This window comes from Cervus canadensis, chromosome 16 (assembly GCF_019320065.1).
Source record: "Cervus canadensis isolate Bull #8, Minnesota chromosome 16, ASM1932006v1, whole genome shotgun sequence".
NCBI classification, from domain to species: domain Eukaryota; kingdom Metazoa; phylum Chordata; class Mammalia; order Artiodactyla; family Cervidae; genus Cervus; species Cervus canadensis.
In genome coordinates, this window is record NC_057401.1 from 4318733 (window position 1) to 4336327 (window position 17595).

At 49.5% G+C, this 17595-nt stretch overlaps 1 protein-coding gene across 1 annotated transcript in view; it reads left to right on the forward strand.

Annotated features, from left to right (window-relative positions):
- Positions 1 to 17595, forward strand: part of ERGIC1 (endoplasmic reticulum-golgi intermediate compartment 1) — a 112777-nt gene that overhangs the window by 40317 nt on the left and 54865 nt on the right. Inside the window, exon 2 of the mRNA XM_043488401.1 lies at positions 12347 to 12408. Within this exon, the coding sequence (XP_043344336.1) occupies positions 12347 to 12408 (62 nt within the window). The remainder of the gene's footprint in view (positions 1 to 12346; positions 12409 to 17595) is intronic.

The window sequence follows — 17595 nt, forward strand, 5'->3', positions numbered from 1 at the left end:
AATGCAGCTAGACATAAATTACAAGACCTATGCCCCCTCCTCGCTGATGCGTGAGTGTTGACCTCCCCTGATGAGCCTGGGTCCAGGAAACAGGTAAGGGCATTGCCTAGCACAGTGAGGCCTCTGTCTTTTTGCTGATAGACCATCTAAAATACTCTCTGAGAACTGCCTGGGTGGTCGTCTTCCTCATCAGCTGACTTGACTTTATTGCTCATCATGGTGGCCCAGAACAGCACATCTCACCACTTCTCAGACATTTGGGAACCCAGGAATGCACAGGCTGTATTCTTTTCTGATTCTTTGGAAAGAATCAGGGATCCTTATGTCTAACACCAGATGTTAGACATCTTGAAACACGCCCTTCCTGCGCTTCATTGTAATTATCTGCGGATATGCATGTTTGAATTCCATGATCCCTAAGGAGAGTTCCTCCTACCTCTTGTTTTCACATCGTAAGAGCAGGTTTTGTGTGAGGAGCTGTGGAGTTCTGTTCTGCTTTGTTCCACGTCGAGTGTCAGAGGCAGGCGTGATGCCTCTGGGAATGGGGAAGCTCCTTGGGCCTTACCATGTGAGCACCACAAGGATGGTGACCACTTCTGTCTTGTTGATTTTCTCCTGTCTCTCTTGAACTTGGCACACTAAGTTAAGTCATAGGTAAGTTGAGGGTGGGGATTAAAAGAGAAGGGACCTGAACACAGATGCTTGGGGAACACCTGGATATCGGGCAGGAGAAGGAAAAGAACAGACCGAGAAGATGCTGAAGAGTGAGGATGCCATGGTACTTCAGGCAGCCAAGAGAGGGGAGTGATCTGAGAGGGCAAGGACAGTCAGCAGAATTGGTGCGGAGGTGATCCTGAGGGGGGCCAGGGGCATCTGGCCCGTCATGACTCTTGGGTGATCTTAGCTACGGCAGTAAGAGAGAGTGGGTGAAGCGGGCAGGCTGCTATGGGATAAGGATCAGATAGAAGGTGAAATGTGAGGTTAGTCTAGGCGAGCTGTTGAGAGTGAGAGAGAGGTACAGAATAATGGGTTTTCTTTTTTTTTTTTTTAAATACTAAAATCGGTCATTAGGTTCAGGTAATGGTAGCTGATCCGTCTGTTATGAAATTTCCCACCTTTGCTAATGAATGCCTAAATCCAATATCTCATCAGAGGATGCACAGTGATGGTTTTTCCAATTCTATTAGTTTTTCCACATTATTCTTTGAAATTATTCTATAAAATAGGACTTTGTCCTCATCAGCTATTTGGTTTCCTAGAAATAGATTGTGTATACCAAAAAGAAAAACAGAATAAATGCTTTCCCATTATTTACCAATTTTCAGAATAATGACTTGCATTTTCAAAGGTATCTGAAGAGGCTTTCTTTTGTTTGTTTGTTTTTGGAAGTATTGTTATGAACTCATAGATTGCTTAGTGTATTTGATGTGTTTCAGTCATGGCTATCATGAAAAAGTTTTCTCTATTAATAACAGTTTTTTTGAGGTATAATTGACATACAGTAAACTTCACTTACATAAAGTGTACAGTTTGAGAAAATTGATATATGTATACACCCATGAAGCCATCGTCATAAGACAGTGAACATATTCACCAGCCCCCAGAGTCTCCGTAAGTCTCTCCCTTCTCCCCTCCCTGGACGACCAGTAGTCTGTCTTAGGTTAGTTGATACTTTCTAGAATTTTATGTAGATGGAGTCATACCATAGTAGCTTTCATTCAGCGTAACTATTTTAAGAATCATCCATATTGTTGCTTGTGTCAATGTTCTTGCTTTTTACTGCTGAATAATATTCCATTGTGTGGATTGCCATCTATCCATTTGCCTGTTGATAGATATTTGGGTTGGAAAAGGGAATGGCAACCCACTCCAGTACTCTTGCCTGGAAACTCCCATGGACGGAGGAGTCTGGTAGGCTGCGGTCCATGGGGACCTACGAGTCGGACACAACTGAGCGACTTCACTTTCACTTTTCACTTTCATGCATTGGAGAAGGAAATGGCATCCCACTCCAGTGTTCTTGCCTAGAGAATCTCAGGGATGGGGGAGCGTGGTGGACTGCCATCTGTGGGGTCACACAGAGTCGGACACGACTGAAGTGACTTAGCAGCAGCAGCAGAAGCAGATATTTGGGTTTTCAGTTTGTGACTGTTACAAATTAAGCTTCTATGAATATTCGTATACATGTCTTTGGGAATATACTTTAGTTTCTCTTGGGTAAATGTCTGGAATTTACCCAGGCATTTAGAAGTGGGGTGGCTAGATCATATGGTAAGTGTATATTTAACATTTTCAGAAACTGCCAAACTCTATCCCTAATGGTTGTACTGTACATTTCACCGGCAGTGTCTGAGCGTTCCAGTTGCTCCATATCCTCACCAACACTTGGTGCGACCAGTCTTTACAGTTTCAGCCATTCTAATAAGTATAGGGTGGTATCTCTGTGGTTTTAATTTGCATTTCCCCAGTGACTCTGATATTAGCATCATTTCATTTGGTTATTCACCATCAGTGAATCTCTGGTGAAATGCCTGTTTAAGTGTTCAAATTTTTGCCCATATTTTTAATGGGTTGTTTGTTTTCTTATTCCTGCCTTTTGAGTTCTTTATATTGAATTTAAATCCTTTCACAGACATGTGATTCACACATATTTTTCCTAGTCCATAGCTTATCTTTTCATTCTTTTAACAATGCCTTTTGAGGAGTGGAGGTTTTTCATCTTGATGTGGCCTTATTTATATTTTTTTTCCTTTTATAGATCATGCTTTTGGTATCTTATCTAAAGTCTTTGCCTATCCTAAGAGTGCTAAGAATTTCCCCATGTTTTCTTCTGTAAGGTTTGTAGTAAGTCTTGAAGTCAGAGTCAGCTTTGCTGTTTTTCGTAGTTGTTTTGGCTCTAGTAAGTCCTGTGCATTTCTGTGTGAATCTTAGAATCAATTTGCCAAATTCTACAAAAATGCCTGCTGGAATTTTTTTCTTGGAATTGAGTTGATTCCATATCAATTTGGGAAGAAATGCCATCTTAACAATATTGGGTCTTCTGACCCATTAACACAGTATTTTTCTCTGTTTACTTATGTCTTCTTTAATTTTCCTCAGCAATGTTTCATCGTGTTCAGTATGTGGGTCTTGCACTTCTTTTGTTGTATTTATCCCAAATATTTAATATATTTTATGCATCTCCTAAGAATAATAGAAGTAACCGTTTTTTGTTAGCTTTTGGTTACACCTTCTATTGTTTCTTTTTTAAAGATCATAAGCAAGGATATCGATGTATTTTTATCCCAGCCTCTACTTTATGGATGGTTTGTAGTTTATGAACTGGTCCCGCTGGACAGACATTTGAACGATCTCCAGTTGTTTGTATGACAGATGGTGTAACGGTGAACAACCCTCTGCCTACGTCATTTTATATTTTCACCTGGAATTTACTGAGTGCCTTAATGGGCTGAGCCCTGCATGACCCACGAGAGATTCAAGAACAAATCTGACCGTCCCAGCCCAGCAGGCAGAAGACCCTACAGCCGTCTCGGAGCTGTGCCAGGAATGCGTATGCCCGCAGAGCCCAAGGAAGACAGGGTGGGGAGTTGGTGCCTTGAGAGGTGCCTTCTGGAGGCTCAGCAGTCAGACTTATTCCTCTTTCTCTTTGGCTAGGGCTGGTGGTCAGAGAGAGTATTCTGAGACAGGAGACATCACCGGTGGAGGCAGTTGGCGCTAGGAGGTCACCCTGCAGATAGGTAACCTCCACGTGGGCGCTGAGATTGAGGGAGAGAGCCGCGGTGGGTGGGCTGTGGATCTGTGTGCGTTTTAGTCCTGCATGCACAGAGCATCATCACCCAGCCACCCCGCAGATACAGGCCTCTACCCCTCCTCTTCCCGGCCTGTCACCCTGTTGCAGGCAGACACGGGTTGCAGTGGATAGGGCAGAGGTCCTGGCGCCAGGCTGCAGCAGTTTGAATCCTGGCCCGGAATCTTGGGCCAGGATAATGGGGAGAATGCTGGTGTCCACTGAACAGGGCTGTACAAAGGACGTGAGCTAATGCAGGCACAAGCCAAGGCCAGGTGCACGGTGATCCGTCACGATGGGGATGATGGGGACGATGGGGACGGCAGCAGCGTGGGTGTGACGGCTCTTGCTATTGTTATTCCCCGTCTAAGTTCCTCCAATGGAGCTGGAGACGCAGACTTTTTCCCCTTCCTCTTGCCAGAGGGAGGTGTGGTGTGTGAGCTCAGAGTGGTATATAGTTTGAATGTCAAGGACAGGATCTGCGGACTGGCAGGCAGAGTGGTGAGAATGATTCTAGATGTCATTAGAACTAATGCTCACACGGTTCTTTCTCAACGATGCTCAGCTCTGGTGTGTCCACGTACCTCTGTATGCCCTTCAGCACACACGTGTGGCACGCACATGCCCGTAGTTCTCAGTAAGATGGAGGAGATGAGTAAGTGAACCAACAAGCAGTTTTCACCCAGATCCCTGAGCCTCACCGAGGGCTCTGACGAGCTGGTGGGCAAGGGTGAGCAGCCAAAGAACCCACTAAAAGCCTTGCTGCCTATTTTTGGGACGAGTGACCCACCGCTTCCAATGACTTGCTCCTAAGTGGCGTCTAATTTCATTAGGCCGTGGAAACAGTGACATCAGGAGCGCCTGCCTGGTGACCGCCCACACATGGCGAACCACAGGGCGCTCTGAGATTCGTCTTCAGGAACAGGGGAGAAGTCAGGTCCCAAGCAGCAAAAGTTAAAATAGCAAGAGCTGAGGCATTCTGCTATGAAAAGAAATTACAGAAGAAATCCATTAGTCAGAGATTTCCAGTGGCCGTTTCCTTGCTTGGGAGCAGAAGACTTATGCCTGTTTGTCTTGGGTGAGGTTATACAGCCGTCCCTCACTCTGTAGGCTGGAGGTGGCCTGCACCGTGAATTTTCTGTTAAGTAAATCCTATATCCTCATCAGCTTCTAGTTCTGATGTTGATGTGTGTTTTATTCTGAGGAATTTGTTTGATCCTAAAGGGTAATGAAGTTGGAGGCATGGATCCAACAACTTTTTTTTCTTTTTGATTCAAACAGTGACTCTTGTACTTTGTTGTTGTTGTTCAGTTGCTAAGTCGTGTCCGACTCTTTGTGACCCCATGGACTGTGGCACGCCAGGCTCCTCCATCCCCCACTGTCTCCTGGAGTTTGCTTAAATTCATGTCCATTGAGTCGGTGATGCTATCTAACCATCTCATCCTCTGCTCTCCCCTTCTCCTCATGCCCACAATCTTTCCCAGCATCAGGGTCCTTTCCAGTGAGTTGGCTCTTCACATCAGGTGGGCAAAGGATTGGAGCTTCAGCTTTAACAACAGTCCTTCCAGTGAATCAGGGCTGATTTCCTTTAGGATGGACTGGTTGGATCTTCTTGGAGTCCACGGGATTCTCAAGGGTCTTCACTTACTCATACTGCACCTTTATAAGAAGTCACAAGTCCAGGTGGACTTTATTTTTTCCCGGTGGTTTCCTTGGTCCAGTTCTCTCCAAGTGTGCTTTCTCAGACACAGAGTGAAAAAAGGACAGGGAAAGACGACTTAGTCCAGATTCCTGGTCTCCATGGAGGTGATCAAGGCCATGGCCATGACGTCACCCAGCCGGAGCAGAGGCAGCTGTAGGCCTCTCTGTGGAGAGAACCCAGGCTCAGTGGGGAATGAGCTTCCCACTGCCTGTTGCTCTGCCTACAGCAGGGTTTCTCAGCTTCAGCACCATGGACATTGGGGGGCTGTATCCTTTATTGTGGGCTTCCCAAGTGGCACCAGTGGTTAAAAAACCCACCTGCCATTGCAAGAGACATAAGAGACACGGATTTGATCCCTGGGTCAGGAAGATGCCCTGGAGGAGGGAATGGCAACCCACTCCAGTATTCTTGGCTGGAGAATCTCATGGGCAGAGGAGCCTGGCGGGCTCCAGTTCATGGGGTTGCAAAGAGTCGGGCACGACTGAAGTGACTTAGCACTTACGCATGCACATCCCTTGTTGTAGGGGGCCAGCCTGTGCACTGTAGGGCTGTAGGATACATTAGCAATCCTGAGTTCTGCCCGCTGGGTACCACTCACTCCCCAGGGTGACAACCAAAAATATCTCCAGACATTGCTAAATGTCCCCTGGGGGGCCAAAATTGCACCTGGTTGAAAGTCACTAGCATATGACATTTCAAGAGCTTGAGATAACAAGGATTTCACAAGCTTTTTGTTAGCTTGTTTTTATTTTAAATACTCTGAGTTTAATTATACTTTAAATTGGGCGAGTCAGTCCTTCTTGGAGCTTCTGCTTTCTCTCCTGTAAAATGAATGGGTTGGACACAGTAATCTCAGCACACCCTCTAGACCCCACAGCACAGCGTGGTGAAGCCATAGGGTTCCTGTGTTTGGGTCCTGTCCCAGCAGGTGACAAATCTGTAGTCTATCTGGCTACAGGCACTGCCCCCATTCTCCTGGCACCTAAGCTTAGTCTTTCTTAAGTCCAGTTGATTATTTTCTTGCTTTCATTTAAGCCCATTTTGCCTGTTTTGTAAGTGAAAATTTCCAAATACAGTCCAAGGAACCCCTGAGGGTGTATCCCCACCATCCATTTCATCTTAGTCTTGTTTGGAGGGCCAGCCAGTGGACCTTATCTTTGTGTAGACTCATCCATTGACTCATTCGTTCAGGTCAGTTCCCCAAGGGCCTGGATTGAGCAGAGATGGGCAGCAAGGAGGCCCTGGTTTTTTCCTTAAGAAACTCACAGTCTTGGGGGAAGGTGGGGAAAGAGCATTTTTTTGTTTTTTTGATAAGCATCAAGAATCTATCCTTGGGCCTTCTCTATTTAAGGTTAAGCAATTCTAGTTCTTTAACCTTTCTTCCTAAGAAATATTTTCTACCCAAATGATCCTAGTTATCCCCGCATCATTGGGAAAAGCAGCAACAATGTAAATTAGGCCTCGATTCAGATCCGTGCCATGACACTTTGTAGACGTGAGCGCTTGGCCAAGTCAGCGGCCTCTGACTCTCATCTGTAAAGTGGGATAACAGCCCCCAGCTCACAAGTGGGCTGAGGGAGTTAGACGAGAACACGCTGGTCCAGGGCCCAGCACGAGCCCAGCCCACGCCAGGTGGGCACTCAGCATCCCTTCCTTCTGCGCCTTTTTCTTTACCCTTTATTCTACCTTCTCTTAACAGTGGGTGGCCACAGCCAAGCACATCGCCGCATCGCCGCAGTGAGGGACTGACTAATGTGCGCCAGGGAGGACGGCTCACTTCCTGATCTGTCACATGCCTGGGTTCTCACCAGGCTCCCAGTGGCCCATTTTCTTGGCGGCATTCACTGCTGACTCACTTGGCTTGTGGTCAGCTCTGAACCCAGGGTCTTTTTCAGCTCTCTCTTTAGCCTGCCACACTCCCCAGCCTGGGATCTGTGGCATGGGAATGGAGTCATTATCAAAGAATATGCTATTTAGTTGACCCTTCTCAGGGAGCCAACAGTATTGCTAGATCGACAGTTTCACGAGGGCAAGGGCCACATCTACTCTGACCACTTCCACTTTCCTACCAGCTAGAGCACTGCTGTTCTAGATCTAGTGAGATTCACTCAGTTTCTGTCTGACTCTCTGCAACCCCGTGGACTATACAGTCCATGGAATTCTCCAGGCCAGAATACTCGAGTGGGTAGTTGTTCCCTTTTCCAGGGGCTCTTCCCAACCCAGGGATTGAACCCAGGTCTCCCACATTGCAGGTGGATTCTTTACCAGCTGAAATACCAGGGAAGTCCAAGAATACTGGAGTGGGTAGCCTATCCCTTTTCCAGTGGATCTTCCTGACCCAGGAATCAAATCGGGGTCTCCTGCATTGCAGGCAGATTCTTTACCAGCTGATGGGTACCCAGCTTCCAGTACCCAGGAAGCCCTAGGTACTTAGTTGAGTAAATGAATGTATTTTGAACTGTTCCCTGTCTTCCAGGAGATTGCCACCTGCTCTGGGACAGCATCTTTAGAAAAGCAAATAAGTGAAAACTTGAAAGTTTAAGTTTACCAATAAATGAGCTCTAAACTGAGTCCCACAAGCACAGGCAGCGGAAGGACAGTGTCCTGTGAACCCAGACTTGGGTTTGTATTCCAGCTCTGCTGATCATTAACTTGCTGCCTTTGAGCAAGTTGCTTTTGGCTGAGCCTCAGTCTTCTTCCTGGAAAAATGGGTATCAATATCTTAGAGTTATTGTGAGAGTTAAATACGAGTATATATGGGAACCTGGCCAGCTTGGAAAGCCAGTGATCTTGTTGTGTCATTCAGTCTGTCTAAAGCACCTCCTTTCTTTGATTGCCAGCACCTCCTGTAGTTTGATCCAAGCCTCACCTCCCCTCTTAGACCTTTGTTCACTCAGCCTTGGTCTCCCCTCCCTCCCCTGACAAGGATGGACTCCACCTGACACCCAGCACCCTTGGCCAGCAGCTGTTTAAGCCAGCGTGACTAGCCATGCACAAAGAAAGCAGACGGAGTGGGAGTTCTACATGGAATCTCCGCCTTAAGCTTTCAGTGTCTTTTTCATTAAATATTTTTTAACTTTTCATTTTGAAATAATTGCAAACTTGCAAAAAAAAATTGCAAAAATAATACCAAGACTTCCCATATGCCCTTTACCCAAGCTTCCTTAAATGTTAACATCTTATATAACCAAACCATTTTCGAAACCAGGGAGAGCACACTCTACCATCCTGTTAACGAATCTACAGTTCCTATTCAAGCACCATCAGTGGTCCCCCTGACGTCCTTTTTCTGACCCAGGACGTTCTGTGGGATTTAGTTGTCATGTCCCTTTGGTCTCCAGCCTCTGACAGTTCCTTCACTGGCCTTCATGTCCTTGATACTTCAGACAGATGCTGCTGACCAGTCGTTTTGCATCGTGACCCTGAGTTTGGATTTGTTTGACGTCTTCTTGTAATTCATCTGCAGTTGTGCGTTTTGAGCAAGTTCCCCACGGGTGGGATGGGGTGCTGTCCCCAGTACGTCATCTCAGGAGGCACGTGACATGTCTGCTTACTGGTGACACTCATTTTGGTCACTTGATGAAGCTGATGTCTGCTGCGTTTCTCTTCTGTCAAGTTACTCTTTTCCCCTTGATGATTAATAAAGATTTTGTGGGGAAGGTACTTAGAAGGTACGTGAGTATCTTGTTCCTCATCAGACTTTTGATTTACTTATTTCTTTACATCTATGTAGATTTGTGGCTTGCTATTTTATCTAATGGGTCATAGCATTTTACTGCTAACATTGCCCTTTCTTTGGCCAGTGGGAGCCCCTTTAAGCTGGCTTCTTTTTTTTTTTAATTCATTTATTTTAATTGGAGGCTAATTACTTTACAATATTCTAGGGGTTTTTGCCCAAGCTGGCTTCTTGTCCTTTTATTGCATCTCGTCATTCTTTCTTGCTTTCTGACATAAGAAGATACTCCCAAGTTCATCTTGCATTTTCCCTACCCAAATCAGCCATTTCTCCAAAGAGCTGATTCCTTTTGGTAAAGAATGATATTTAGAAACCAAGATTTGAGGGCTTGATGTGCTCATTGCTATCTGGCTGTCACTTGTCGCTGTTTCTGTACCCTCTCTACAGAATGAGCTAAGGAAAAATACATATGTAATGTGTATATACACATGGATAGTTCTCTATTTGTGTATGCTGAAAACCATAAATTCATAGCAGTACCTTCATTTCCATTCTGACCGCAGGGTTTATTCTACCTTTTTCTCCATATGTTAATGTCCCTCCCCCAACATTGAGGCCCCTGGCCCCCGTTGTCCTTACTGTATGTATAAACTTGATCAGCTCCCCCATATGTAACCATCTCCCATCTCTCTCACCTGCGCTAGACCACCTCTACCTCCTCACCCTGAGTGGTCTCTGACTTCCCATAAAACTCCCAGTTTCTTTTTTTTTTTTAGTTCTACCATTTTATTGCTACCAACCCATCTCCCTCCACCCTCACGCTCAGTCATGTAACCCCACGGACTGCAGCCCCCCAGGCTCCTCTGTCCACGGACTTTTCCAGGCAAGAATACTGGAGTGGGTTGCCATTTCCTTCTCCAAAACTCCCAGTTTTGAAATGGTGGCTCATATATTATTTAAACCACAAGGCCTGGTTTCTGACTGTGCCCTGGCATTAACTGGGCCAGGAAGCTGGCTGGTAAGGCCCTCCTGCCTCTCTGGCATCCACTTCCTCCATTCCCGCCCCCGCACTACATGCAGGTGAACTCAGCCCTTCAGCACACCAGAGTCTGTCCTCTTCTCGGCCTCTGCTCTTGCTCTGATCACGGCCTGGACCGGCACCTGCGCTTTTCTCCCATCCTCCAGCTGTGTTCAGACTTCACTTCTTGCAGGAAGCGTCACGGTTGCCCCGGGTGCCCTTTGCGGGCTCCTCCACCCTGTGATGCAGCGCCGCTGCGTTCTCCTTTTCTGCCCTCCTCTGTCTCTGCTGCTTAACTGTGGGTGCACAGGGCCATGGGCCGGTTTCATCTCCCGTCCCCAGCACGTGACGGAGGGCTTGCACACAGTAGGTGTTCATGTGTGTCAAAGAAGCCTTCATCATGGTAACAGCAAATAGTCATAGAGCACTTTCAGATCCCAGGCACGCTCCAAACGCTCCATGTTACGCACTGAGTCGTTTGGTCCCAGTCCCTGTGCTGTGAGATGGTTGCTGTTGTCCCCGTGTGCAGACGAGGGAACTCGGGCACAGGGAGGTGAGGCACCCAAGGTCACACGGTCGTCGGGTCACATTGGAGCCCAGGCAGGCTCGCTCCACAGTGCATGCTCGCCCCCCTCCCTCCTGAGGACACCAGCCGCAGTTTTTAGTGCCCTCTGGGGCCTCCGCACCCGTGACTGGTGGCTGAGCAAAGTAGGAGAGAAAGTGATCCCTTTTAGCTCTGCAGCCCTCAGGGGTGTTTTCTCCCTCTGAAGTGAAGTGTCTGACTCTTTGCGACACCATGGACTATGGCTTACCAGGCTCCCCCGTCCATGGGATTTTCCAGGCAAGAATACTGGAGTGGTTTGCCATTTCCTTCTCCAGGGGACCTTTCCGACCCAGGGATTGAACCTGGGTCTCCCTCATTGTAGGCAGACGCTTTACCGTCTGAGCCACCAGGGAAGTCCTTTCTCCCTCTAGGTCTTGGGAAACCAAGCACCTTTCACGTGTAATTAGAGTGAGTGCCCAGGAGTCAAGTATGCGGTCTTAGGCAAGATTTCTAAGTCATTGCACTGGGATTGGCAGGGCACTAAGCTTGTTTCCCAATCACCCAAGAGGAACCATCTGGCAGCCCATCAGCCCGTCAGCCCTGGGGGATGGAGCAGCCAGCCCCTCCCCGCAGAAGTGGGGGAAACTAAGTGCCCGAAGCACGTCCCCTGGGAGTGCTGTGTGTCAGCGCCTCCGCAGACTTTCTTTCCCTTATTCCTCTCGGTGGCCGAGTGGGGTCTCGTGGTCGCAGCCCCATTTTTACAGAAAAGGAAACTGAGGCTCAGAGAGCTGACATCATTTGCTTGACGTCACATAGCAAGGAAGAAGACCAGCCAAGATTGAAACCAGGGCACCTCTGATTCTAGGGCCTGAACTCTTAAAAACAACTGGCCGTGTCTCCCTGACTCTAGAGTCCCCAGAGTTTCACCCCCCCAGCTCCCGTCTGCTCTGGTGGGATCCCTATGAAAGAAAGGCACGTGCTCTGCCTCTGGGCAGAAACCCACAGTTGCGGGAGCCAGCGCTATCACGAGCTGATGTCGGCCCCAGGCAGCATTTTCTGTTAACCGCCTGCCTTGGAGTTCAGGAGACTCTACCAGAAGGCCACAGGAGCCCGGGAAGCGGGGAGTGGAAACAGGAGGAGGTGGAGGCAGGAAGGGGAAGAGGGGGCGGAGGGGTGACGCCAGGCGAGAAGGCAGTGCCGTCAGAGAACGCAGGAAAGACTGCATTCCCCTGTTCCCTGGGCGTCAGCACTGGGGCTCAGTTTATTCCCCGATGCTTGCTGAGGACGTGCTGTGCCCCAGGCCCAGGCGAGAGAGAGGCTGGGGTGCAGCTGGGACAACACGGAAGGAGTCCCGGCCCTGGCGGGGGGCACACTCTGATGGGGGCAAGACCAGCCAAGAGCCATAGCCATGTGAGGGGGCCCGGCCATCTGCCTGGGGCTGATAAGTTGTGACGAGGGAGGTGAGGGGGCTGGGGGGTCCTTCAGGCCTCTTGGAGGAGCTGGTTCTGGGAAGGACGGCCACTGCTGCCCTGTGGGGGACCCCAGCCAGCACTGTTCCCCCCACTGCCTGGCCCCTGTACCCTGCGCCCGCCTCACCCCATCCGCTTTGCTCTCCGCAGGTTTGACATCTATAGGAAGGTGCCCAAGGACCTCACACAGCCGACGTACACCGGGGCCATCAGTGAGTAGCCCCTTCGCGCCCCCACCCTGCCTCTGCCCACCCACCCTCTGCAGAAACGCTGGGCCTGGGAGGGGAGACGGGGACAGGCAGGCGGAAGAAAGGATGGGCATCTTGCCGGGCCCTGTATCTAGTCAGTGCTTCAGCCCAGCCGTGTCCTCACTGTAACCCCACAAAGTATAGCATCACCTCTTTCTGGAAGGAGACACCAGACATCATCAAGGGTAGCGGCCCCTGGGAGGGGAAGTGGGGCCTGGGGGTTGGAGGAAGGCCGACTTTTCTCTCCACACCTTTTGGACTATGTGAGGTTTTGATCTAAAGATGTTTCTATGCCTTTAAAAAAAAGTAATAATCTCTCACAGATTTCGGTTTCTGACTGCCAGTCTTCACTAAAAGGATCCAGGCTCCTGGGAGAAATGGCTGAGAGCAGGGCTGGGGCAAGAAGTGTACAAAATAAACCTGGACTCCTTGTGTAAGAAAGCAAAAAAAGTGCACAGAGGGGTAAAAAGGGTGGGGACGTGTCACCAGGCCCCAGGAGCCAACCTGAAAGAGGGCAACGCCCGACCTGGGGCAGTTTGAGTAACACAATCAATAATGGTATGGACTTCCCTGCTGATCCAGGGGTTAAGAATCTGCCTGCCAATGCAGGGGACACGGGCTTGATGCCTGGTCTGGGATAATTCCGCATGCTACGGAGCAACCAAGCCCATGCACCTCAACTACGGAGCCCGCGAGCCAAAGCTAAAGAGAAGGCACCACATTGAGAAGCCTTTGCACTGCAACTAGAGAGTAGCCACCACTCCTTGCAACAAGAGAAAGCCTGCGTGCAACAATGAAGACCCAGCATAGCCATAAAGAAAGGAAATAAAAATAATAACACTGTTGGCTTATTATCAAAGAATTAAGAAAAAGGTCCATGAGTCTGGAGTGATCTAAATAATGGGGGAGAAAGGATGGATCTTCCTTATAGAGGAATTCTAAATGATATTATGAGTATATCCCCTTCCGCGAGGTACAAATCAACTCTCCTCTCCTGGAGTGTGGGCTAGTGACGCGCTATTCAAGAGGACAGAATGGAAAGGAAATAGTGACTGTGATGGAGACATCCAGAGGTGGCCCCAGGATTGAGTAACAAAGGTTAGCATCAGCCAGTGAGAGAGCAGTCACGTGGATGCCATCCATCCCGCCCCCACCATGGGATGTGACGGGAAGAGCAGCTCACCTCCGTGGGATCCTCCCTCCAAACCACAACCTGGTGCAGTCAAGGGAACGCAGCAAACCCCTCCCCCAATTCAGCCTGGGGGACCCTCTGCAGGGCACATGGCCGGCACTCTTCGAAAGTGGCAAGGTCTTGAGAACCAAGAAAAGACTTGAGGAACCGTCATAGATTCAAGACTAAGGACACGATGACGAATGGCAAAATGGGATCCCAGGCCTGGTCCTGGAACAGAAAATGGGCACCAATGGGGAAATTAGTGATCTAATAAATCTAGCTTAGTCAGCAGTTGTACAGTGTTAATTTCTTCAATTTGACCAACATACCAGCGTTATATAAGGTGTTAACAAAGGGGAACTGAATGAAGAGTGTGTGGGAACTGCCTGTGCTATTTTTGTGTTCTATTATTATTCCGCGATAAAGTTTATTTTAAATAAAAACAAACCAAAAGCAGCTTGCAAGCAGGAATGCTCTACCCACGTTTTCCCAATGAGAAAATGGACTCAGAGAAGTGAAGCGACTTGTCTGAAGTTTCACAGCTTGCCAGAGGTGGGCCTCTCTCTACCCACCCTCTCCTCTCCAGCTCTTGGTGTGGGAGAGGGACCCTTCCCATGGCCAGCCCCCTGAGCAGGGCCTCCCAGGGCAGGCTGCTGTCCGGTTGGCGATGACCTAGGGGACTCCCTGCAGCCCGGCTGGCCCTGCCTCGCTCTCCCTCCCCCCAGCTTCGGTCATCCAAGCTCCAGGTGCCTTCTGGAGCCTGGACGTCCCCGTGCCTGGAGAAGAGGATAGAGCAGCCTGGCGGCAGGCTCGGGTCTCACAGAGCTGGGCTTATCCTCCCATTTAGCAGCCGGGTGACCTTGGGAAAGTCGGTGCACCCTCTGAGCCTCAGCTTTCTGATCTGAGGATTAAATGTGACCACACCTGTCAAGCGTAGGACACATGCCAAACCCTCCGCGCTTGGACCACACGCCTCTTCTCATTACTGTCCTCCTGGAGCCCGCGGCCCATGAGGATCGGTGACTGCAGGAGCTGTGGCACTTTGTGCCTTGATCCTCAAGGAAAAGGTATTGGGGGACATGAAGAAAGGGGCTTGTTCATCTAGCCATTCAATTAATTTGTGAACCTTGGTCACAAAATTCCAATGAGGTTTCCTGTCTTCTTCCTATAAGCAGCCAAGAGCTCAGACCATTTCTTTGCAGGCTCTGCAGTCCTCTCCCTTGTCAAATATGTTTAACAATCAGGTCTATGTCCTAGAATTAAAAAACAAAAAAACAAAAGCATATTCAGGCTTTGAAATAGCTGCATCGTCATTCTACCTGCCCTCTCCAGGCGGAGCGTCTAGACATGCCATCCCCCCTGCCCTTCTCCAGCTGCTATCCTGCACGCCTTTCAGACCAGCCTGTCGACGGCCACCATGTGCTTCTTCCCAGCCGTGTTGTGTTCCATCATCCACCGCCCTACAGTTCAAGTAGCCAGCCTCCTGAGGGCGGGCGTTCTGATCCCAGCTTGTTGCTATCACAGACAGCCTTGTCCATGTGTTTTTGTATCCTTGTATGGTTATTTCTGTAAGGTGATCTTCCTAGAAGAGGAATTACCGGGTCACAGGACATGTGCATTGTAAAATGTGGAAGGTACTGCCAGATGGCCCTCCGGGGACGCGGTCTGCTCTGCCGGCTGGAGCGCAGTGTGCAAGAGGGCAGGTTTCCTTGCATGGGAGGAAAGGCGTGAGCGTGGGAAGCCAGCCCTTACCGACCATTGAGTGAGCAAATATTTATCCACCGGGTCTGGGGCCGGGCCCTGTGCCAAGTCCTGGGACCACACTGATGAATGGGCTTCGGTCATTGTCCTTGAAGAGCGCGTGGCTGAGCAGGAGGGCAGGCACAGAAACACACCATTTCCTGACGTCACTCTTAGTGCTATTAATAACCGAAGGCAGCAGCAAGGGTGCTGGAGACTCAGAGGTCGAGGTTTGAATTTTGCCTCGGCCGTGTGGCCTTGAACAAATCCCTCAACTTGCCGGTGTCTGGGGTCTTGGGTCCAGTGCCCCCTTTGCTGGTTCTACCGGGTCTCCCAGGAGTGATCATCCGCCAGGGGTCACATTCCTACTGTCCCGTGCCTTGAGTCCGTTTCAGAAGAAGTCTGGAGTCGGAGTGCCTGAGCATCTTGCCCAAACATGGATTGAAAAACCCTTCAGCATCAGAAGGCTTTTCTGGTGGAAACGCTTCCTACCTGTCTCCATGTTTTTCACTCATTTGCTCACCCGCTCAGATATTTATTTCCTGCCTTCTCTGAGCCAGGCGCTACGCTGGGCCCCGAGGCCCCAGTGGTGCTGAGCTGTTGTCTGTCCTGCCAGTCTGGAAACAGTGTAGGGACAGTGGACCCTCAGCCTGGGCTGCTGGATGCTGGGGTTCAGCTGAACAGACTCTGCACTCACCCCCTTGCCGGGTCCCAGCCTGGGCCATCTGCAGGCTTGGGTCAAGGAAGGCAGCTAGAAAATTTGGATTCATCTAAGTCGGCATTGACCTTCAAAATCACCTCCCAAGTCTGTGCCTGTTCATCATTATAGCAACCAGTTGTCTTCCGGGCCTTGAAGGGGGGATGGAAGGGGTGAAAATGACTGAAACGTGGGTCAGAAAAGGTGCGAGGTTGCAGGGGAAGGGTGCCTTGCCCTGCTGGCTGGGTGTTTTTTTGTTTTTTTCTTTTTATATCAGGAGGCATCATAGCTGCAGTGGCTTATTTGCAGGTAAGAAGGGGAAGACTGTGAGTCTGGGAAATTTGGATTGCCAGCTGGTCTCCTGCAGTGGATTAGTTCAGCAGCTGGAGAAGACGTTTGACGTTAATTTCTGTGCCATGAAAACAAGCCACATGGCCACTCTGTATAAGCTGATGTGACTCCTGCCTGGATGTAGATTGCTGCATGCACAAAGCTTGTGGACATTGTGCTCTTTGCTTAGAGGAGAAACTCAGATGCTCAAGGCAGGACACAGGACTGTAAGGGCAGCACCGCTGGGCAGGGGCTGTGGGTCAGGAGTGAGAAGGAGGCTCACACGGTGTGCCTTTTTATGCAGATTGATGATTTTTCTTGCCCCGTGTCTGGGTGTGGGTCTGGGGCTTGGTGGGCACTCTGGGGTGTCCCTGTGCCATCCTGCTCTGGGGTCTGAGATCTCAGGGTCCTTTTCTTAGGGCACTGGCTCCAGAACGGTCAGGTTTCAGCCCCCCACCCTGCCCCTGCCTGCCACCCGGTGTGTTCGGGGTCAGAGTCTTCCCCTCTCTGAGTCTTCCTTTTTACGCCCTCTGTCACATGGCAGCGTGATGTGATATGTGTCTGTTAACGTTCCCACAACACGACACGTGTTAGGGGCCCCTCAGACACTTGTTCTCCACTTTCTTCCCTCCGAACACATCTTTGCCTGTTCATTTTGCCATGAACAGATGATGCAGTAGTAATGATGCTTCTGATGATTAACGCCTGGCTTCAGCATCCATCAGGATGGCTTAGTCCACCCGGTGCTGGCTGTCAAGAGTGTAGTAGGTGGGACTGACTGAGAACTTTTTTCCTTAGTGGGAAACTGAGGGTCAATCCATTTGTCAAATCACCTTCCTGAAAGCAGCAAACCCACCAGGGTCTCCCTGATGAAGATCCTAAAATGAGCTAATGCTTGCACCGTTATCACCTGCCAGGCACCGTTTGAAGCCGTGTTTGTGTTGTGGAAATTCTCAAGCAGTCCCGTAAGGCAGGTGTTACTGCCGGTGCCGTTTTGCAGGTGAAGAAACAAGCGAGAGAGGTTAAGTAACTTGCCCAGAGACACACAGCACGTGAGTAGCAGGCACACAGTGGGAGCCCTTGCCCATGACACGTCTCTGTGATTCACCCAGATGAGGCGCGCTGAGCCCGTGTTCTATATTTTGGGGGCTGGCTCCCTCCCTTCCACAAAACCTGTTATCACCTTCTGTGCACCCAGTCCCAGGCCAGA